The 24,374-nt window shown below is 46.4% G+C and overlaps 1 protein-coding gene across 1 annotated transcript in view; it reads left to right on the top strand.

Moving 5' to 3' along the window:
- Positions 1-2,273: 2,273 nt before the first annotated feature.
- The window catches only part of LOC137535035 (uncharacterized), a 39,668-nt gene continuing 17,567 nt past the window's right edge, over positions 2,274-24,374 (top strand). Inside the window, exons 1-6 of the mRNA XM_068256797.1 lie at positions 2,274-2,315; positions 9,489-9,608; positions 9,734-9,892; positions 10,391-10,469; positions 11,464-11,549; positions 11,739-12,534. Of these exons, the coding sequence (XP_068112898.1) occupies positions 9,513-9,608; positions 9,734-9,892; positions 10,391-10,469; positions 11,464-11,549; positions 11,739-12,534 (1,216 nt within the window). The 5' untranslated portion in view covers positions 2,274-2,315; positions 9,489-9,512. The remainder of the gene's footprint in view (positions 2,316-9,488; positions 9,609-9,733; positions 9,893-10,390; positions 10,470-11,463; positions 11,550-11,738; positions 12,535-24,374) is intronic.

The raw sequence follows: 24,374 nt of genomic DNA, 5'->3' as shown, positions 1-24,374 counted from the left end.
CCTGACAGCAGATCGACCTAGATTTTCCATCCTGTCAGATAGATCAAATCGATCGATAGATTTGATAGAATCTATTTCTGAAATCGACCAGTGTATCGGCCCCTTTAGTTGAGACTTGGTATATCCAGGCGAGATGGCCAGGACTAGAGATAAGTCTTATCAAGGCAAGCAGAGTCAGAAGCTACCAAGTCTAGTCCAGCTTCATTTGTATGTAAGTATAGAAAGACAGAAGATATTATAGAATTAGAACAATACGGTAATAGGGCAGCAGTTTTAACACAATGGGCTCTATTCTCAAAGACTTCCCGCATGCGGTAAAGTACATGCGGGAAGTTTGCGACCAAAATACCGTCAAGTTGACATTTTCAAAATGTTCCGCATGTTTTTTCCGCATGCAGGAAAAGTGCGGTAAAAGTGCGGGATTCATGCGGAAAAATTTCCGCAAAAGTCGGTATTTTCCGCAGTAAAAAATCAATTCTCAAAAATGTTCAGGCGCATCATTTCGTCGTTAACTACCGATTTTTTATCACCTACAAGTAGCATAGCTCCCAACTGTCCCTTTTTCGTAGGGACAGTCCCTTTTTGGAAGCCCTGTCCCTCTGTCCCTTTTTCCCTCTATATATTTCTATACTAAAAATGTGTTTGATTGACTCTAAACTTTATTCACATCCTTTAAATTGATATATTATTCATTGTAATATGTTATTATGATAGAAAATGAACCAGGACAGAAAGGACCAGTGTGGTTTGAATGATAAAACAACATATTTTTCTTATGAAATCTTTATGGTATGCGTGACTAGGGCCGTGGTGGGGGCGTGATCAGGGGTGTGGCAGGGGCGTGGCTTAAGTGTCCCCTTTTCTCATCTCAAAAAGTTGGGAGGTATGAAGTAGTAGGTGATATATTCCGCATCCCATTGACTTTAACCTCCTTAGCGGTAACCCCGTGCTGGACACGGGGTAAGCCGCCGGAGGATGCCGCTCAGGCCCTGCTGGGCCGATTTGCATAATTTTTTTTTCAAACACGCAGCTAGCACTTTGCTAGCTGCGTGTTTGGTCCGATTGCCGCCGCCCGCCGCAGATGCGCCGCTACCCGCCGCTAAACAGGGCCCCCCCCCCCTGCATACCTCTTGCGCAGCCTGGCCAATCGCCGCCAGGCTGCACTATGGGGTGGATCGGGACTCCGTGTGACGTCACGACGTCGATGACGTCACTCCGGTCGTCGCCATGGCGACGGGGGAAGCCCTCAAGGAAATCCTGTTCAAAACGGGATTTCCTTATGAGCAAGCGGCGCCGGCGGCGATCGGAGGTGACGGGGGGACGCCGCAGGGAGGGGGGAAGTAATGTAGCTAGCGCTAGGCTAGCTACATGCTAAAAAAAAAAAAAGTTTAAAAAAAAAACCCTGGCGGCCGCGCAGCCGCAGCAATCATACCGCCAGGGGGGTTAATGAAGTCTGGAGGCTTAAAGGATACCCCAACTGAAATGTGACATAATGAGATAGACATGTGTATGTACAGTGCCTAGTACACAAATAACTATGCTGTGTTCCTTTTTTTCTTTCTCTGCCTGAAAGAGTTAAATAGAAGGTATACAAGTGGCTGACTCAGTCCTGACTCAGACAGGAAGTGACTACAGTGTGACCCTCACTGATAAGAAATTCCCCTTTTTTATCTCTTTCTTGCTCTCAGAAGCCATTTTCTGCTAGGAAAGTGTTTTATAGTTGTAATTTCTTATCAGTGAGGGTCACACTGTAGTCACTTCCTGTCTGAGTCAGAACTGAGTCAGCCACTTGTATACCTTCTATTTAACTCTTTCAGGCAGAGAAAGAAAAAAAGGAACACAGCATAGTTATTTGTGTACTAGGCACTGTACATACACATGTCTATCTCATTATGTCACATTTCAGTTGGGGTATCCTTTAAGGGCTATGCTTGCTGGAATTTAATTTTTTTTTTTAAACACTTTTTTTCATGCGACCATTTTACCGCATGATTCCCGCATGAATAATAGCTGTTTCCGCATCTTTTTTCCCGCATGCGGAAAACATGTGGAAAATATTAGTGAATGTGGAAAAAATGCGGGGTTTACCGCTGGCGGAAATATAGCGGTAAAATTTTGCGGAACTTTTGGCTCTTTGAGAATAGAGCCTATTATGGCGCATTACTATAAGCTGCAGTTTCTCATTCATACCACCAGGTGGCAAGTTATTACCACAGGAACTAAAGAGGAGGAGTTGTGACTTTATGCAGGAAGTTTGGGGTTAGAGGTGAAAAGGAAGTAAGAAGAGGACATTGCTGAGACTGGCAGCGGAGGAGGTAACGAGGTTTTAGGAAAATGATTTTAATGTTATAATAACTTTAAGCCAGCAACCCTGGTGTGTTCTCTCCTATCACTGGCGAACCTAATATCATTCAGTTACTGAGTACACGTTTATACAGCAGCACTAAGCTATAGAAAAACATGTGGCACCATCTTAGCTGTGACGATGAGAGCACAATACACAGAGGAATCGATAAGGAAAATACATAAAGAAAAACTGTGAGGAAAAAAATAACAGCTAAAGTTAGATTCTTTCTTTATTAGAGGCTGCGAATGATGCAGAGCAGGCTTTTTCAACCAGGTTTTCTCGAGTACTCTGCAGGGGGTTCTTGGCATTTTCCCCCATCGTGGGGGAAGTATGATAGAGCACATTACAATAGGGGCTTTTGTGAAAAAATAAAACGTTAACTTGGAAGTCAAAATAATGAGCACATCAATAAAAAGCACCAGAATAGGGAGACAGTATGACAGGCATGGGCAAACTTGGCCCTCCAGCTGTTACAGAACTACAAGTCCCACAATGCTTTGCCTTTATGAGTCATGACTGTGGCTGTCAGACTCCTGCAATGCATTGCGGGACTTGTAGTTCCGGAACAGCTGGAGGGCCAAGTTTGCCCATGCCTGCGAGGTACACTGTAACGGGTGGTAGTGAAATAAACAGCCACACTTAATGCTGGGGTTCATTGAGATCCGAAAATTATTTGCTGGGTTCCTCCAGGTTTAAAAGGCTGAAACAGCAAGAGATGGGAGGCAGGCACTCAAAGTGTGACCGTGGATGTCAACAGCTGCAATGGTGGCTGCTGAAAGTGCAACCCCAGCAGTGGCTACGTGCTCTAGTCTAGATAGTAAGGCAAAGTGACAAGCAGTCTAGAGAAAAAGGAATAATCTGGCACTGTAGCTTTAATCAGACTTGACAGGTGTACATCAAAATTAGAACACAAATCACAGTGAACAGTTCAACGTGGATGGTCTGTGTACTTATCGTGTCTCTGCTGGGGTGAGGGAGATGGCTGTGGGCGCCAGAGGGTGCACGGTCGTAAGGCCATACACCCTCTGGCGCCCACAGCCATCTCCCTTGCACCAGCAGAAACACGATAAGTACACAGACCATCCACGTTGAACTGTTCACTGTGACTTGTGTTCTAATTTTGATGTACACCTGTCAAGTCTGATTAAAGCTACAGTGCCAGATTATTCCTTTTTCTCCAGACTGCTTAAAAAGGCTGATCCAGAGGCTTCTCTGATCCTCATTCACCCCACCGCTGCTCATCAAGACCATCTTCTTCTTCACGACCTCTCCCCTCTGTGTGCAGGCGAGACGGCATTGTGCAGGCACAATGACGCAATGGCCTATACCTGCGCAGTAGCATGAACCTGCTCATACACGGAGGGAGAAGCCATGCACAAGTGAATGCGTAGCACTGCGCAAGCACAGGCCATCTTGCAGTGCGGCCACACAAACGTATTCCACAAGCCTGTGCCGAATATGGTTGGAGGGTCCCAGTGCTGAATTGGTGGGTGCGGAGGAGGATTGGGGATGTCCAGAGGATTCCAAACTACTGAGTTAAAGTGTACCTGAGATGGCGTTTGTGGGCAATTCATATTCACCTGGAGGCTTGGAGTCCCTTGACATCCTCCCCGGCCGCGCCGCTCTCTCTGAAATACTCCTGGTAATCGGGTCAGCAGCAGTACTACTGCACAGAAGCAGAAGGCTCCAAGAGCGCGATGGGGGGCATGTGTGGCCAAGCAGTCTATGCGCAAGAGTGCGTGACCGTCCTAACAGCCGGGAGGTTTTCTGAGAGACTCGATCTCCAGGGAAGACGTCGAGAGACCCCAGGCACCTCATGGGGGTGGAGGAAGCCCCAGGTAAGTATATATTGGCTCACACACACCATCTCTGGTTTACTTAGTGTCTGTTGCTTTTTTCTATTTTACTCACAGAAACACTTTAAAGCATGCATAAAACATATTAAATGATACAAAACAACAAGTACATTGTACTGAAAGAATCTCTACGCTTACTTGTCACTTACTTGGCTGGTGTGATCTGGGAAACAGCTGACAGTGGAAGAATCAGGTGCAGGGAACAACAATGGCTGGCAGAAAGACAGCTTTGGAGCAAGGCCATGGGCAGTCAGCCGATAAAAGGCAGAATGGATGTCAGGGCAGAAAGCAGATAACCAGCAGGCAGTGGATAACCTGTAGAAAGACGGCTCTCATGCAGCTTGTCGCCTCGGCCAAGTTTCATCTTGTTTAAAAAGGATACCTGTAATTTAAAAAACAAAAAACAAATATGTCCTCCTCATACCACCGATCCTTTGCTGGTACCATCTGGAAGTTTGCTGCCACATTCTCCTCTGTGAACAACTGCACTGCCAAGAGCAGGATGCCTCTTGCCTGTACAGTAACACAGCGTAGCTCGAGCTTGGCAGAAAAAGCTGAGACAGTGTCTCCATGCCACTGTGCAGGTGAGAGGCGTCTGGTGCAGTGCAGCTGAGGCAGAGCGTCTCCATGCCGCAGTGCAGCTGAGGCAGAGCGTCTCCATGCCGCAGTGCAGCTGAGGCAGAGCGTCTCCATGCCGCAGTGCAGCTGAGACAGAGCGTCTCCATGCCGCAGTGCAGCTGAGGCAGAGCATCTCCATGCCGCAGTGCAGCTGAGGCAGAGCGTCTCCATGCCGCAGTGCAGCTGAGGCAGAGTGTCTCCATGCCGCAGTGCAGCTGAGGCAGAGCGTCTCCATGCCGCAGTGCAGCTGAGGCAGAGCGTCTCCATGCCGCAGTGCAGCTGAGGCAGAGCGTCTCCATGCCGCAGTGCAGCTGAGGCAGAGCGTCTCCATGTCGCAGTGCAGCTGAGGCAGAGCGTCTCCATGCCGCAGTGCAGCTGAGGCAGAGCGTCTCCATGCCGCAGTGCAGCTGAGGCAGAGCGTCTCCATGCCGCAGTGCAGCTGAGGCAGAGCGTCTCCATGCCGCTGTGCAGCTGAGGCAGAGCGCCTCCATGCCGCAGTGCAGCTGAGGCAGAGCGTCTCCATGCCGCAGTGCAGCTGAGGCAGAGCGTCTCCATGCCGCAGTGCAGCTGAGACAGAGCGTCTCCATGCCGCTGTGCAGGTGGGAGGCCTCCTGCACAGTGCAGTCACGTTTGTTCACAGACGGTTGCATGCACTTTTCCACAATCTCTTGTCTAAGATGTTCGGGGGAAGGAGGTCCCTTCCCTGCACTGGATCAGTGCTGGTGGGGGGGAATTATCTAGAGGCTTTTTTCTACCCATTTGGGGTCCTTTTTTTTTCCCCTTCAGTTTGCCTTTAAGGACTGTTTGATAGAAATTAATAGACAAGCCAGAATCAGTAATAAGAAACACATTGTACTCTTGGTAGAAGCTGTATACTGTAGAAGTGACCTGAGCACCTTTTAAAGAACCACTATCGCGAAAAAAGTAGGTGGTTAAAATCTGACAGAATTGACTGGTTTTGGGCCAGTCCATCTCCTCATGGGGGATTCTCAGGATTTTCTTTGTTTTCAACAGCATTTCCTGAACAGCAGTTTAGCTGCCAAAATAGTAAGGTACCAGCCGGCCTCCCTAATCACTTGTACACTATTTTGTCAGTTTGACTTTGCAACTGCTGTTCGGGAAATGCTGTTGAAAACAAAGAAAACCCTGAGAATCCCTCATGAAGAGATGAACTGTCCCAAAACTTGTCGGTTCTGTCAGATTTTAACTGCCTACTTTTCTTCATGATAGTGGTCCTTTAAATACATTGGCCTCATTATCTAGGTGGCTGCAGTTTTTATAAGATGCCTTTACATGATTTATGTGTATAGATACATGAAACCGTATGTGGGACTTTATCAGCTGAAAATGAACCCAGATCAGGATGACCCGAAGGAAGAGCAGTAAAGTGAATACTGCATTAAGTAAGGGTTGAGGCACTAATGCCACAGGAGAACCGAAGCTGGGGGGGGGGGGAGGGACAGCATGCAACCGGCCTGGGACATTGCCCAGTCTGCAGTCATTCCGTTATATGTTTATGGCCACGCCCCATTTGTAGAACCTGGAAAACCAGAATAGTGTATTTTGCCCATCAGGTCAGCCGTTCCACTATAGTGTGGATAGCCATTAGGTAAGTTCTAAAATAAAGTTGTCCCCATGCTAGTCACCCACACACATATTTATAACTATGGAGATGGTGGAGTTAGCGGACCTCCATGATGTTTCTTTGGGGCATACAGAAGGTAGTAGCTGAAATTATCCAGTATGTTCTCTTACTATTTCTGCAGAGCTTTATTGTGCCACAATATAGGAGACCATATAAGGACAGGCATGAGATACCAGTAGCTGTGGGAAGGAGTAGAAAGTAGGTTAGAAGTGTCCAGCAATACTTGGTGTCTGGGAGAGCCTGCAGTGCTACCCAGCCTACTGTATAAGGAAAGTGTCGCTGTGTACCTGTTGCATGATTCACAAAGGACACAGGAGATTGGAGAAGAAACTCCAGTCCAGAAGACAAGATTGCTCTGTGCTTGTCTGAAAGCACCAGCCTCGTGCAGCTGAGATCCATCCAGGTTGCAGGCCAGTGAAGAGCCTAGAACAGGGGTGTCAAATCCATCACATGAGGGGCCAAAATCTAAAACTCAGCCCAAGTTGTGAACCGAATTCACACCAAAAAATGTTTCAAAGCTAACAGAGTGCAAAACCTTTTCTCTTAAAGTGTACCAGAGATGGCCCGAAAGAAAAAAAAAAATCTTTATTTCTGGGGCTCCTTCCAGCCCCCTTTAGGCTGATTGGTCCCTCACCGTCCTCCTCCCCTTCCTGGATCTTTTGCAGTACGGCCAGACGGCGCAGACACACTTCGGCCTAGCGTGCTCTTCCATTGTGTTCCCGCAGCCGGGTGTGTTCTGTGCCTGCGCAGTAGTACTCTACTGACGGCATGGGGAAAAGGCCAGACCATGCATGCACAGGACGCGCCGACTGGCGAATTACCGGGCTGAATTACGGAGGATCCAGGAGGCAGAAGGGGGCGACGAAGGACTGATCAGCCTGAAGGGGGCTGGAGGAAGCCCCAGGTATGTATAATTTTTTTCTTTAGGTCCATTCGAGGTTTCCTTTAAACTAAATCAAAATGTACACAGCACCATTTTCAGGTACTCAACCACCTGGCAGTAAACGAGAGGGAGCCATGGGGATATGCTTCTCTCCCTCTCATTAATGCAGCACACAGCGGAAACCACTTACCAGAGCTCCAGCACCATCCTCTTCACTTCCACAGCTGCTCTGCTGCATCCTCCATAGGCTGATCTCCATCAGGTCACGCTGAGAGTATGCGGCAAAGCAGTCGGCAGATGCAAGAAGTGAAGAGGACCAGAGCTATGGTAATTGGCTTCTGTGGCATGCTGCCCTGCATGTGCTGTGTATGGGTGTGTGTATGTGCAGGGGGGTTAGTGTTACATTGAGGCCTCCAGTTGCTTGAACTCTTAAAGGATACCAGATGCGAAAATAGTTTGAGAAGTGGGGAGAGCAGGCATATACTATCACTTGCTCTGATACCCACCGATGCCCCCGTTCTCTTGTCTAGCCCCTCCATCCTTCGGGACCATCTTCTTGGTGGCCGGAGTCGGCCTTACTGCATAGGTACTGGCTGAGCTGCACATGTCCTATAGAGCATGCCCGTGGCCGGGAGGACTCTGCACAAGCGTATGATGTCACTATGTCATACGCATGATAACATGCGCACTGCTCTCCCGGCCACTGGCACAAGCTGTAGGACGAGCGCAGCCTGGCCAGTGCCTGCATAGTAAGCCTGACTCCTGTGCGCACACATACCTTGGCTGTGGTCTTCCATCTCCATGGAAATGTGAGACACTGCCAGTACACGTAAACATTTGAAGTTCTCATGGGCCACATGAAATAGCAAGGTGGGATCGGATACCCCAAAATTGCTTTGATTTTCCGACTCCACAGCCCCCGCGTTAACATAGAGGACCGGGAGGACAGCAAGGGACCTGATGGACGACAGGGGGCTGGAAGAAGTCTCAGGTAAGTTAAAGGGACCTTGAACAGTGGAAAAACAAATCTGGACTTACCTGGGGATTCCTCCAGCCCCACATAACCGACGAGGTCCCTCGCATCCTCTGGGTCCCCACCGTGTTTCCGATGGCGTGTTCTGTAGCTGTGCAACCTCAGCCAAAGTCGAGCATGTGTGGCCCATTCTCGCACCCAGCGTGCAGGGTTCAGTATATAACCGCTGCCTGCTGATCCTCTGCCTCTAAGTGCCCTATTCCACTAGCAAGCACGATCGCAAGCGCAAATCACCTGCGCTTGCGATCACGCAGGCTTCTTTTTCCACTGTCTGCGTTCTGCTGTACCGCCGTCTGGAGTGTAACACGATTGTGAAAAGAATCGCGCTGGACGGAGATCGCGTTTCAGCAAGAAAGGATCACGATCGAAGCGCCGTAGTGGAAAAAGAGCACCGCGATTTACATGTTATCGCGGTGCTCTAGCGATTAGAAAAACACCTGCAAAGCGCTTTTTAAATTGGATCGCAGGCAGTGGAAAAGGGCCCTAATACATTAAGCCATAGACCCTTGAACAAGCATGCAGCAGATCAGCTGTCTATCACTGACCTGACAAGATTAACTGCATGCTTGTTTCAGGTGTGTGATTTATGTTGAGAATACACCGCTCGATTCTGAGCCAATAAGACGGCTCGATAGATAATTACCGACATGTCCGATCGTTTCGCTGCTCGATTCTGGATTGAAGTGAATGGAAAAAGTTAAGAAAAATGAGCGGAAGATAAGAGAATTGACTGCGGAATCGAGCGGCGAATCGATCGAGCGGGAGAATCGAGTGGCAAAATCGAGCCATGTAAGCCCGGCATTAGACCCAGCTGACCAGAAAGATCAGCAGGACTGCCAGGCAACTGGTATTGTTTAAAAGGAAATAAACATGGCAGCTTCCCAAGCTCTCACCCCTCCGGTTCTTTTTAAGCTGAACACAGTTGCTTCACTTCCCTTTAAGTTTTCCACCTGTGGCCCGGAATATCACACTGATAGATGAAGCCATGTTATAGTATCCAATGCCAGGCAGCTTTGTGTGCAGCATAGATAATGTAATTATGCCTTAATCTGAGAAGGCCCCAGTCTTGCAGTCCAGATCATTCTTACGTTATGTTTTCTTTACAGAGAAGAGCTCCTTATAAATGTCCCATGACCACACCACTGAGGATGGGTGAGGACTGGAGTCACATGGCTGAGAGGATATTAGACCTCACCCTGGAGATCATTTATGTGTTGACTGGCGAGGTGAGGAGGATTCTGGGTGTGTCACATGACATTACCCTTATGTCTCGTTATATAATGAACACCTGACTGGAGAGGTGATGAGGGGAGTGGGCATAGTGATGATTGTTTATCTATGTCTAACACAGGATTATGAAGTCGTTAAGAAGACATCTGGTCAGCTCTCAAAGCCCACCAGCTGTCACCATGAACCCATCAGAGTGGCCCCAACTTATTCCCTGACAACTATGAAAAACAATGACATTCTAAAGGTCATCAGCAAGATGATAGAACTGCTGACAGGAAAGGTGAGCAGTGCTGAGAATTATGGGACATTGGGTTTAATGTGAAGTAGCAGCCGCTATGCCTGACTTACATAGCAGCGCTCGTTGCTATATAAGGAGCGTGGCTTCCTTAGTTACACATGTTGCTTTAAATGCGGCAGTCCTTTAAAGTATCGTATCCGCGATACTTCACTAGCAGCCGCTACTATGTCATTAACATACAGTATGTTAATTGACATAGTAGCAGCCGCTAGTGAAGTATCGCGGTCGTGATACATTACAGGACCGCCCGCATTTAAAGTTACTCGCGTTGCTTTGCAAGCAACACATGTAACGCACACTATGTAAGGCGGGCATAGCGGCTGCTCTTTCACGTTAAGCTGTGCTGCTTTTCACAGCTTAATGACTCAAGCCCATTATCCAGTAACAAAAAGAGGCGTGTCTGGATGGTGACTATACTAATATGTGTGTCAGGTTTCTATAAGGAACAAAGTGTCAGGATGTCACTATTTCTCCATGCAGGAGTGGCAGTATATAGAAGGACACAAGAACCTATACAAGGATGCCACGTTGGTGAATCATCCACCCCTCACATCAACAGGTAAGAGAAGGCTTTCAATTCTTGTAGAGAGAGCAGTAATTCCCGCGATGTAATAAACACATATGGGTCGATTCGTAAAGCATTACCGCTTTCGGTAATGCAGAAAACAGCTGACTTTACTGAGTACTTAGGAAAATGTCAATTCATAAAAGCTGTTACTGCATGAAAAACTGAAATTTCCAAGCAGTGAGGGAAGTTACCGATTTGTGTGGTAAATATCTCACATGTCAGTAAATGTCAATTCATAAAAGCTAGAACATGCGATAAAGCACAGGAAATGTACCCTCAGGTTTGTGTGGTGAAATCAGAGAGAGTGTGCGAGACTGGGCTGGGAGCTGTAACTCTGAAGCAGAAGCTTCAGTGAGCTATGATTGACAGGAGCAAGGAACCAATAGAAAGACCCCCTGTCTCCTGCAAGTCCTGCCGATTGGATGCTGATAGGTGGCGCAGACTTTTCCAGCGACCCCCCCCATGCAGCTAGCAGAGAGAATATGAAAAAAACAGGCTTCACCTGCCTTTCTTCAGCATTTAACCTCTTAAGTTCCTGTTTGAAGATGCGGATATGTTACTGGGGAAATCATCTAAGCAGGGCATGTATAACGTCTCCTGGAAGTTGATCTTAGCTGTGGCAACTAAATCAAATGACTAATGAACAGATTCAGAGTGAGCAGAGGCAGTATAACAAAAAGTATAACAAAACGTGCACATCTAAACATTCAAAGGGATGTCGGGATGCATCTTACTATTGTAATGCTTTTTCTGCACAGAGAACAGCATACAGTATGTAACAACACAGACAACTCACACTCTCTTGCTGTTGCTTCGGTAAATTACCGAACTTGTTCCGCACCTATGAATTTTTTTGTGAATTGGCACACAAAAGTCTAAATTACCGAATGCAGTATTTTCCCGGCCAGATTTTTTTACCGCACAGCCTTGTACGAATTGACCCCATAGAGACAATGTATTCAGTTAGTGTGTATGTTTCCTACAGGTGGATCCAGTAACAGCAACCCACCAGAGAGATGTACAGGTCCTCTTTGTGGACAGGAAGACCACAACTATGCTTGCCATCATCAGGTAGGTAGAACTGAGTTTCTAATAGGTGACTCAAAACTGCTTAAGAATATATGATATTGTTCTATGCAGTGTCTGCTTATTAGCATTCAACTCTGAAAACCCTTTCCACCCATTCACTTTGCCATGTTTTACCTGACTGTAAGGTAAGAATAATAATGACTAATGTATTGTTATGATTTCTGGCTTTAGGACAAGAGACTGACTGATACGGTTGCTGAAGTCAAAAAGGAAGATGAAAATCTGAGGGGTGATCAGCCGTCTGTGGAGGGGGGTGACATGATGAAGACGATTAAAGTGGAAGAAGAGGAGACTTGTGTGAGGAGTGATCAGCAGTGCTTGGAGGGGGGTGACATAATGAGGACAAATACAGTGGAACAAGAAGAGATGTATGTGAGAAATGATCAGCAGTCTATGGAGGAGGGTGACATGATGAGGACAATTAAAGTGGAAGAAGAGACTCATGTGAGGAGTGATAAGCAGAGTGTGGAGGAGGGTGACCTGATGAGGAAAATTAAAGAGGAGGAAGAAGAAGAGACTGATGTGAGTGATGGTGAGCAGTCTATGAAGGAGGGTTACATGATGAGGACAATAAAAGAGGAAGAAGATACATATGTGAGGAGTGATCAGCAGACTATGGAGGAGGGTGACGCAATGAGGACGATTAACAAAGCGGAAACCTATGTGAGGGATGGTCATGTGTCTACAGAAGAGGGTGAGTTGATCAGGACTATTAAAGAGGAAGAAGAAGAGATTTATGTGATGAGTGATCAACAGACTGCAGAGGCGGGTGAAGTAACAAGGACAATTATAGAGGAAGGGGAGACGTGTGAGAGGAGTGATCAGCAGACTATGGAGGAAGGTGACATGATGCGGGCATATAACGAAGAAGAAGAGATGCGCGTGAGGAGTGATCAGCTGTTTACGGAGGAGCATGAAATGATGGAGACCCTTACAAGGGAGGGATATTTTGTAGATAACAGCACAAGTAAGTAATAAGTGATAAATTCATAACTTTTTTTTTGCACTTTCATTTCACTTCCATGCGTGTATAGACACATTTGAAACAAAAGGAATTGGGGAATCTGCATAACTTACATTGCCAGGAAAGAGGAAGCTGGGAGATATGCAGCCAGCCAGCATAATTTCATTTGAAGCTGTGAGCCAGGCTGAGAAATGAATGACTTTTGAGATGGATCTTGATGCACTGGTTTCTTTTCATTAGTATGCTTAAAGTGTACCAGAGCACTCATAAAATGAAAGTTTTATATGTACCTGGGACCTCCTCTAGCCCCATGCACTCGCATTGCTCCTATGCCGCCCTCCTCAGTCTTCTCCGTCTTCTGTACCGGGTCCCGTTACTTCCTCCAGTTGCAGCCAGTCTGATGCAAGTGAAGTGCTCTGTTTACTTATCTCTCCAGCAGCTGCCAGATAGATACGTAGAGGGCGCACTTCTCTTGCGCAGACTGGCCGCACCGGCGCAGGAGAAGGCTGAGGACTTTTCTTTTTTTTTTTTTGCCTCAGCTCTGGTTTCCTTTAAGTTATTTTTTATATTTATTGGTAGAGATCAGACAGTCTCCTGGGAAGATTGTTTATGGAGAAGCTCTTGATCAATCAATCAGGAGATGGATTTATACTTCTCTGATTGGTTGATCACTGTCGGCCTACATGGGAATAAAAAAAATGACCTGATCACTTGATTTTAACCAACCAATCTACAAACCAGTCACCTGCTTAATCTCCATATATTGTTCTTGTAGGGGAAATGCTGCAGGGTCAGAGGCTTCCAACCTTTTCCAAGACACACCGCAGTGATGTAGAAGCTCAGGGGGTAAATCCAGGATTTTCATGGGGGGATTGCTCAAAGGTCTCTCTTAGCCACACATAATATAATTTTATGGTCGGACGTTCGACTATGACTATGTTAGGATTAGAATGTGAGCTCTTCTGAGTACAATCAGTATTGCACAGTGCTATATAAATACATAATAGTAGCTAGAATGAGACCATGTTGGGGGGGGGGGGGGGGGGGGGGGGGTGGGGAGAGATGGTGAGACAGAGACAGGAGAGAGGGGAAAAGATAGAGAGGAAAGTGAAAGACAGTAAAGTCAACGAAACATGAGTCTGTGGGGAGGAAGAGAGTAGGAGAGAGAGAGGAGAGGAGAAGATAGAGAGAAATGAATGGGGGAGACAGAGAGAGGCACAGGACGATGAGTGGGCGGCAACACCGAAATGGGGCCATACTGAGATAATACACAGACATAAAGGTGATTGGATTTAAAAGGGCTATGACATGAGAAACTTGAGACCAAGAAGTATTCAGTTAGCTTATCAGACCTCCCTCATTGCTTCTTCTCCTATCACTACAGGAGTCAGTTGATTGTAAGCATTGTTATTTGTATCCACTGGCCTCTGCAGCATATTTAGCAAATACAGATAATAATGAGGACAGCTGACATCTGTAATGAAGGGGGAAGTGAAGCCTCCCTCAAGGTCCCCGTCTTCCTTTTTTACTAGCACACAGCAGGGGCACAGGGCCGTGCTCATACCTGGCTCTGTGCTCTGTCAAGTACCCCAGAGCTGCTTCATGCTCTGTGCACATGCTGCTGCTAAATCCAAAGTCAACTGTGGCCGGGAAAGGAAGAAGGTGGAGCGGCACATAGTGCAGACAGCAGCACGGTCCTGTGAAATGTGCCTTTTGAAGCTGATGCAAATGAGAAATCTAGTATCATTAGTGTAAAGCAGTGAAGGTGTTCACATTGTTAGATATGTGAAGTAGTGACTGGCACGCCAAAGTAGTGTAGAAATGTAATTGCTCCCAAGAAGATTTCTTGGCAGCAATGAAAAATTCATACACTAATTTGGAGTGCGGTCTCTATTTCATATATACAGTTGGGTCATTAGTAACCAAGACCTGAGTACCTAAACGCCACTTAGGGCCATTATCTATAAGTTGTGTATCTCTCCTGCCCCTAACCTGCACATCATTAGATAGGTAACAAACTCCCCAGTGACAGACCCCTCAGGGACAGACCCTCAGCGATAGGCTTTTTGGTTACAGACAATGAGAAAGAATCTCAGCAGGTTTAAAGAAACTGTGGATAGAGATATTTTATTACAAAACAAAATGAGATCTATCTATAGCCAGTGCCTTTGGGGGTATCATCGTTTTTTTTCCATTGCCATGCTATGTGAATCTGAGCAGCCTGGGCTATATGTTGGATCAGTTTTTGGTAGATGGTAGCTATGTAAGAGACCTGCCACCCACTACGAGACCCTAGACTGGTGAAAGGTCTCGGTGGCGGAAAAGGTCATCTCGGCGCTGCGTCTCAGTTGGGCACCACCATAGACCATAATGTTAAAATGTCTATAGACATACATCACTGCTTTTAGTGCTTTTAGTCAGGGCTTCACAACACTGAGAAAACCTCCTTGGCTTGTATACTTTGGATAAATAAGAGGGAAATTGAGCCTTTTTTTTCCACACCAATCGTTGAAGTTATGGTACTAAATTGTTTTTGTTCCCAAGTTAAAGTTAAAAAAAAAACATGAGAAGTTTGCAAGGTTTTATAGCACTCTTCAAGGAAAGCTGAGGTGAAAGAAGTGCAAGCATTTATACTTCCAGCCCCCTGAACATTGTGAGCTCCCTTACCATTCTCCCATGCCGCTCCATTTTCCCCCAGTCAGCTATGGTAGTTGCTGACTATTGCGCAGCTAGAGTCTTAGCGTTCTGCACCTGTGCAGTTACAGTCTTAGCATTCTGTGCCTGCACTGTTAAAGACTTAGTGAACTGCGCATGTGATCAGGGGCACATGTGCTGGAAAGGCACATGCAAGGTGGAATGCAACTGGACTACTTGGGGAATATACTGAGCCATACAGTGGGGGAGCGTAGTGGCCTGAGATGCCGACAAGGGAGCGTACGGCCTACAGGAGGCTGGAGGAAGCCCCAGGTATGTATAAATGCCTTGCGCTTCTTACATCTCAGCTACACTTAAGGAGGGTTGAGTAACGTGAAAGCCCATACACGTTTTTTTACATTTTTTTTTTGTGTGTAATAAAGTTCTTAATTCTCCACCAGCCTAAGGCCCCTGTCAAGTCAATGGAGGTGATCCCATAACAAATGGCCAAATCACAGTTGCAGTGCAAGCAGCATTTGTGGAGTGCACTCTAATTGCAAGTGATAGGAGCACTGCAAAATCATTTTTGATTTGCTTTTCAAAGTGATTTGCAGAAACTTTGTGGGGCAATTTTCCTGTTTAAATAAAGTTTAAAGTACTTGCCGGGTCTTGAGTTCAGTTTTCACTGGTTTCTAGCCCCGCCCCCTAGCAGAAGAGGTTATCGCTGCTTCTGTATTTGGAGATAGAGTAGCGCCTATGACCTCTTGCGCTAGGGGAGGGGCGGAAATAAACCTCAAGAGGACAGGTAGGTGTATTAAACTTTATTTCCATAAAATACAGCGATTAGCAATCTGTACTGGTCACCTGAACTGAGAAGGATATGGAGGCTGACATATTTTTCTTTTTAAACAATACCAGTTGCCTGGCTATACTGCGGATACTCTGCCTCAAATTATTTTAGCCACAGACCCCGAACAAGCATGCAGATGAGATGTTTGACTGAATTCTGACTGGATTACCTGCATGCTTGTTTCAGGTTTGTGATTCAGATACTACTGCAGCCAAAGAGATCAGCAGGACTGCCAGGCAACTGGTGTTGGTTAAAAGGAAATAAAAATGGCAACCTCCATATACCTCTCAGTTCGGGTGTCTTTTAGCAAACAATTTAGGCTGCTTATGCTAGGTACACATGATACAATTTTCTGACAGATTTACTGTCAAATCGATTATTTCCAACAGGTCCGATCTGATTTCCGATCGATTTTCCATTCACTTCTTTGTAAAATCGAACATAAAATCAATCGGAAATCGGATCGGACCTGTTGGAAATTATCATTCTGATAGTAAATCTGTCAGAAAATTGTATCGTGCACCTAGCATTAGGCCAGCCTTGTCTGGTGTTGGCACATAGTTTTGCTTGATGTCATCAGTGCAGTGGCGATAGGGGTGAAGAGGACACTGGGAGCCTCTGAAGGACACAAAGCCTTCTCTCTGTCTAAGTCAGTATCTGTTTTTGCTGCAGGTTTCATCTTTTGCTTACTGTGAATTTAAACTTGAGAGGAAAAACATTTTAAAAGTTAGATACCTACCCACCACTGGGAAACCTACCAAGTACTGGGAAACCTCTGGATGGTCCAGAGGGTTCCCAGATCTTCCTTAAGCCCATCACTGCTGCCCAGGACCGTTTTCTTTTTGTCGCTGTTCTTTTGTCCAAGTTTGAGCTTCTCTCTACTACTTATGCACGAATAAAGTCCAGGCGTGCCTAGGAGAATGAAGCTCTCGTGGACAAAGGAAAAGGTTGTGCATGAGCATCTTTATTCTACTGGGCATGCCTGGACCTTACACACACATGCCCAGTCTGGAGGAGCTTGTACCCGGAAGGGAACACAGCCTTGATAAGCATATTCAACAAGCCCTTGTCAATTATGTTTAGAGGGTCCCAGCGCTGGATCGGAGAGGTCGAGGAGGATGGGGGAAGCCTCTGCTGTATCCAGAGGCTTCCCACTATTGAGGTAAGTATCTTCATTTTTATTGAAGGGGGGAGGGGGGCAGGTTCATGTTCTGTTAGTATAAGGGGACCTTCACACTTATCCCTGTGATTTCTGGCCATGTCTTTTTTTATATTTGCGACTTTGTAATTTTTCACATCCAATTCTTTTTTTCTAGTTTGCGTTTTTATGTAAATTTTCACATTTTGATTTTTTTCCGTGCACACCAATGAAGGTTATTTACATGAAACTGCATGTAATTAACTTCATATTTGCATGCAATTTAAGCATTCATGTAGGCTGGTGTTTTCTTTTTTTGGGGGGGGTTCCACAGAAAATTTGGATTAGAAAATTCACGTGCCATTGACTAGTATTAGATGTGCTGTGAAAACGCAATTCGCAAAAAGGCAATTCGCACTTGAGTTCTATCATGTGTCAGAGGTGCTTTAGTAGTGATGTGTTTTTGTGGTAGTGAAAGAAGGTGCATATTATTAGGCAGTGTAAGTAGGTAAACATTATGAATTACAGTAAGTACATGTTAGGCCTGGAACCCACTAGAAAGCGCAAATCGCTAGCACAATCGCTAGAGTTTTTATTTAGCATTTTGATTTCATGAGCATTTTCCAGCGATTTTGGTAGCATTTTTACAAAGTGTAAGCATTTTGCCAGCGATTGTGTAGCGTTTTGCGATTTTTAAATCTGATTGGTTCTTTCAATGTATCCTAATTTTTTTTTTTTTTTTACAGTAATTTAAAATCGCACTCAAATCGCTATGTGTTTATATACTTTACATTGAAATGCAAACGCTCACAAAATGCTGCATGTCCTGCGATTGCGATTTTGCTAATCGCAATCGCTCCCGTGGAATTTGACCCATCCATTAACCAGGGCTGTGGAGTCCGTACAAAAATCTTCCAACTCAGAATCCGACTCCTCAGTTTATGAAACCACTGACTCCAGCTACCTAAAATGGTTCTGACTCCTCAGTCTAATACTTACCAGGTCTGTGGCTTTTGTACAAAAATCATCCGACTCCCGACTCCATCTCCTCAGTTTATGAAATCACCGTCTCCAATTCCGACTCCAGGTACCCGAAATTACTGACTCCTCGACTCCCGCTCCATCTCAGACTCCACAGCCCTGCTATTAACATTAGCTGAGCGTTTAGGGAAATCGCTAGCATTTTGGATCGCTCCCTAAACCCTCAAAAAATTGCTCTAGTGGGTTCCAGCCCTCAGGGAGTGTAAGTAGATGCATCCTATTTGGTTGTGTATGGAGGAATGTCTTATTAGGTAGAGTAATACCATATGATTAGGTAATACAAGTAGGTACATATTATTCGGTGGTAGTTGTTAGTAACGTTTTATTAAGCAGTATTATTCATGTTATTAAGTAGGGCTATGATGTTTCCTTTATTTAGGCACTTTTTATAAAGTAAAACTGAAGCAAAGAAAAAAAGTCTGATGCTTACCCATGGAGAGGGAAGGTTCTGGATCGTATGAGGCCTTCCCTGTCCGCTCTTTGTCCCCTTGTTCCAGTGCCGTCACCCCTGCTGCGTGTATGCAACCAAATGGTCCAATACACCTTCAGGGACCCTCATTAGGCTTCGGGCGCACTCATGTCCCTGAGTTCTTGCAAAGGCAGACAGCCCTGTACTGTGCATGTGTGAGCGCGCACTATGGTGCGGCCTGTCCTCCGGGGCACTCATGTCCCTGTGCAGGCGGCCCCGTACTATGCATGTGTGAGCGCGCACTATGGTGCGGCCTGTCCTCCGGGGCACTCATGTCCCTGTGCAGGCGGCCCCGTACTGTGCATGTGTAAGCTCGCAGTATGGAGCGCCTGTCCTCGGGGGCACTCATGTCCCTGTGCAGGCGGCTTCGTACTGTGCATGCGTGAGCGCGCCCTATGGAGCCGCCTGTCCTCGGGGGCACTCATGTCCCTGTGCAGGCGGCTTCGTACTGTGCATGCGTGAGCGCGCCCTATGGAGCCGCCTGTCCTCGGGGGCACTCATGTCTCTGTGCAGACAACTCCGTACTTTGCATGTGTGAGTGTGCACTATGGAGCCGCCTGTCCTCGGGGGCACTCGCGGCCCTGTACTGTGCATGCGTGAGCGTGCAGTATGGAGCGCCTGTCCTCGGGGGCACTTATGTCCCTGTGCAGGCAGCCCTGTACTGTGCACGCATGAGCGCGCAGTATAGAGCGGCCTGTCCTCGGGGGCACTCATGTCTCTGTGCAGGCGGCTCCGTACTGTGCACGCGTGAGCGCGCCCTATGGAGCCGCCTGTCCTCTGGGGTACTCATGTCCTTGTGCAGGCGGCTCCGTACTGTGCATGCGTGAGCGTGCAGTATGGACCGCCTGTCCTCGGGGGAACTCATGTCCTTGTGCAGGCGGCTCCGTACTGTGCATGTGTGAGCGCACCCTATGGAGCCGCCTGTCCTCGGGGGTACTCATGTCCTTGTGCAGGCGGCTCCGTACTGTGCATGCATGAGCGCGCAGTATGGAGCCGCCCATCTTCGGGGACATGAGTTCAAACGAAGCCTTCTGAGGGCTCCCGTAGGTGGTGTAAATTCACCAGGGGATGGGATATCGGGGGAATGAGAACACTGAGACGGGACAGGGAAGGTTCAATAGGATCTAGAGCCCTTCCTCTCCATAGGAAAGTATCAACTTTTGTATTGCTACAGATTTGCTTAAAGATAGTGATTATTGGGTACATTTTAGGGCAATTTTTTTTTTCACTTTTCCTATTCTTATTGTTACCAGACCAAATGGCAGAAAATGTTTACTCAGAGGAGGAGGCACATGCACTGCTCTGGGAGAGTGACAACAATACTGTATCTGAGTCTGACCAGGATTCTTATGAAGGATTTGACAGTGACACGGATAGCAGCCAATCAGAGCCCTGTGCAAAGAGGGCCAATGGCATGAACACTGCGGGCACCACTGCAGCGGCTCTGGAGGACGCTGAGATGAGAGATCTGCCCAGTACTACCTCTGCAGCACAAGTCAATACAGAAGGGGTACCCACTGAACTGTTGCCAGATATGGCACCCCCAAGATGGGGCTCCACCAATTCAGGTACTCCATTTGTTCCGGAATTTAAAGTTGTCCCCGGCATTAATACCGACGTGACTGATTTCAGGCCGGTAGACTTCTTCAATCTGTTTTTCACAGACACGTTTCTGCAGGATATTGTCCTGCAGACAAACTTGTATGCACTGCAATGCATGTCTAGAAGTCCCGCCTCCTCCACTCCACATTGGAGCGCATGGACGCCCACCGATATCCAGGAAATCAGAAAGTTTTTGGGTCTAACGCTTGCCATGGGGATTGTAAGAAAGCCCAGCATCCAATCTTATTGGGACACGGGCCCCATTCACTGCACGCCTACCTTCTCTGCCGTCATGAGGCAGTCTCGCTACAAAGCCATTCTCCGATTCCTCCAATTTAATGACAACAGCCAAAGCCTCCCATGTAACGCCCCCGGCTTTGACAGCTTGTATAAAATCAGACCTGTTCTTGACCATTTTTCGGAAACCTTTTTACAGCTCTACACCCCCGACCAAGAGATTTCCGTGGGCGAAACACGCTTGAAGTCCAAAGGAAAGGCGTACTTTAAACAATCTCACACCTCTAAAGGCGCAAGAAATGACATCAAACTGTATAAGCTGTGTGAGAGCAAATCAGGATACACAGCAACCTTCCGGGTGTATCAGGGCAAGGATTGCCAGGCAGATCCTCAAGGGTGCCCTCCTTACTTGGGGGTTAACGGAAAAATCGTCTGGGATTTAATTGACCCGCTACTAAACAAGGGGTACAATCTTTACGTGGAAAACATCTACACCAGCATTCCCCTTCTCAAACATCTGCAGGCACAAAATACGGGAGCTTGTGGGACCATCTTCAGGAACAGAAAGTGGTTCCCACAGTCTTTGGTGGGACAGAAATTAAAAAGAGGGCAATGGGGTGGTCTGCGCAGTGAGCAGCTGCTGGCCCTGCGATACAAAGAGAGGAAGGATGTATTATTGGTGAGCACCATCCATACAGATGACACCAGGGCAGTGAGAAAAAGCGGAGACACGTCTGAAAAACTGAAACCGGTTTGTTTTTTGGATTACAACAAGAACGTAGGGGGTGTCCACCTGTCTGACCAGCTTCTGCAACCATACCTGATCATGAGGAAGTCTTATACCTGGTACAAAAAACTGGCAATTTATCTATTCCAGGTGGCCACTTATAACTCCTACGTCCTGTATACCGTGGCTGGAGGGACAGACAGATTCCTTACCTATCAAGAGAAGGTCCTGGAGGATATGTTGTTTCTTGAAGGCCCCTTCTACCCCCATGAATCAGAGGGTATAAGAAGGCTCACAGAGCGTCATTTCATCAGTGTTATACCCACAACATCCACCCAGAAGTATCCTCAGAGAAAATGTCGCGTGTGCACCAAGAGGCGTACGAGGAAAGACACGCGCTACTATTGCTCTGATTGTCCTTCCAAGCCTGCCCTTTGTTTTTCTCAATGCTTTAAGATCTATCATACCGAGCCACGCTATTAACTAACCGAAAGATGGAAAATAATGACCATTGGTATCTTAAAGGGTACCTGAAGCGAGAGGTATATGGAGGCTGCCATATTTATTTCCTTTTAAGCAGTGCCAGTTGCCTGGCATCCTGCTGATCTATTTGGCTACAGTAGTGTCTGAATACCACCAGAAAGAAGTATGTGGCTAATCTTGTCAGATCTGACAAAAATATCAAAAATGCCTGATCTGCTGCATGCTTGTTTAGGGTAAAAGTATTAAAGGCAGAGGATCAGCAGGACTGACAAGCAACTGGTATTGCTTAAAAGGAAATAAATTTGGAAGCCTCCATATCCCTCTTGTTTTAGGTGTTCTTTAAAAAAGCGTGGCCAGAGACCAAGATTAGAGCTCCATTCAATTTGCCCATCCTGCCATATCCTGTGCCGGGTAATCCATCAAGAACTGCCATTATCCGTGAGCCCACGACACCCTGGGGTAGGGGACCACAGGTACAACCTTGAGATGACTCAAAGCAACCAGTGGCACTCTAGAAAGCTAAAAGTTTGCTGAGACCAGCAGCATCTTGGGTTCTTGCCCCAATCTCTGTGTGGTCTCAGCAGTTGCATGGACAACATCCAACAAAGAGGCATTAGTGAATGACAAGCAGAAGCAGTACCCGCTCTCCAACGCCAAGATTCTGGCAATGGTCCTGATCTTTTCATGGCAGTTTACTGCAGTGACGTATACTGTATTGGCTGATCTGATCTGTTTTATAAGTAGTGGGGCAGAAAATAATAGAGAAATAGTGTAGTTTATCCATAGCGGAGGATGCACAATGCGTGTGCATTACGGCATTGCACAGGCAATTTAAATCACTCAGAGAGAAATCTGTTGAGGCCCATAACAGGCTCAGCAGAAACAATTTCTGCATTCTAAAACCAGAGGGGGATACCCATAGAATTCTGTAAAAAGCATATAGATTATATTACTAATATCCTTATACAGGTATATTCAAACAAGGGTTTCCCATATTGCATTGATCCCTAAGGCTACTTTCATACTAGATTGCGGTGCACATCCACAGAGATCGGATCGCACCGCAATGTACAGTGCACCATACAACCCACAGACTTATGCTTTGAACTGCGGGCATCGCCCTGGTAATGCACTGCGGGCAGTGTCTTTTTCCGTTGGGGCTCATCGGACTGCAGAAAAACCAGTGTGAAAGGCCCCATTAAAATAATACTGCATTACATTTTGATGCATGCAATTATATTGGCCATTGCACAACGCAACAAACTTAGGGGTTGAGGCTCCAATGTGCAGTAATGTTGTTACCGGCAGCATTATACTGCGAGTTACACTGTTAGCGTGACCTGCGGTACTTAAGTGGCACCTGTGTTGCTATGGTAATGCTCGTTAGTACCGCCCATTTACCATGGCAACGTTTGCACTACTCAAGTACCACAGGTCCTGCTAATACAGTAACCGGTGGTAAAATGCTAAAAATAATGTCAATATTGGTGTGCGCTGTCTGGCAATATTACTGCACTTTAGTGCATCAACCCCCTTGTGTGAAAGCCTAAGAAAAACAAAGGCTCCTTTGAGTGTAAGACCAGTGCAGACCTATAGCTCTTTCCTGCTGGGATCTTTTGAAAATCAATGTGCAGTCTGTGGTAGGAGTCGATTTCTTCAATTCCTTTTCAAAAGGAATCGATCTTTTTGGAATGTTGGTTGGAAATCTATTTGTGTTTGGCCAACTCTAAAGGAAATGTTAGTGAGGGTAAAAGTTGAGTTGTACTTATCTGAGAACTTAACCAACTCCCCCCCTCCCCCCAAAAGCATTAAAAAGAAATGACAGCAACTAATACTGAACCTGCAATAAGAATCATGCAGGATGAGTGGATCTATATCCATTCATACATCTAATATCTGCAAGACTGGGTGGCTAATTTCAAGCATCTGCTCTGTGCTTATTATACCCCATCCAGACAGTGTCATACAAAGAGTCTATTCCATCTCAATGCTGGAGATATAAAGCGCCTTGGCTGAATCGTATTCATAGTATTTGAACTTGTATTCCATGCCTTTGATCACTGATTAGTGACTTTACTTTATTGTGGATTCAACTGACTCAGGAATCACTGCAGCACCTAAGGTGTGCCTGTCTGGACTCACAGAGGACTGAGCTTCTCCAAGTGTTGAGAAAACTCTTCTTAAGGTGCCCACACAGTAGATGTGGCCAAAAAAAATAACGGGTCAGAGGTTGATGGAATCCTTCCACACACTAGACATAGATTTTTGATAGCTTTCAGCTTGAAATCTATTAAAAATCTATTGAACTGCAGAGTTGCACTACTCAATGCATGCTATGGGCATCGATCTGCTTCCGCTGCCAATCATATCTTTCATCCGTTGCAGACGTATGATGCGATTGATTTTTGGTTGAAATCAATTAAATTATCAGTCGTTTTCAGCTGAAATAGTTTGGATTGTCGATCATTTTCCGCCTGAATCGATTAAATTACCGATACTGCCGCAACGTTGGTGCTTTGATTTTTAGCACAGTGTTCTCCCCAGGCTTTTTTAGCCAGGTGCTCCACCTGGCCAAACTTGGGGAGCACGTGACTGTCATCGGCTCGCCTCCTTGACCTCCTCCTATGCTGTAAGCAGAGTTGCACCGGCCCTGCTTTCCCTC

The sequence above is a fragment of the Hyperolius riggenbachi genome, chromosome 10, assembly GCF_040937935.1.
Source record: "Hyperolius riggenbachi isolate aHypRig1 chromosome 10, aHypRig1.pri, whole genome shotgun sequence".
NCBI lineage: Eukaryota > Metazoa > Chordata > Amphibia > Anura > Hyperoliidae > Hyperolius > Hyperolius riggenbachi.
The sequence above is the reverse complement of the archived record's forward strand: the minus strand, read 5'-3'. Positions and strand labels throughout refer to the sequence as shown.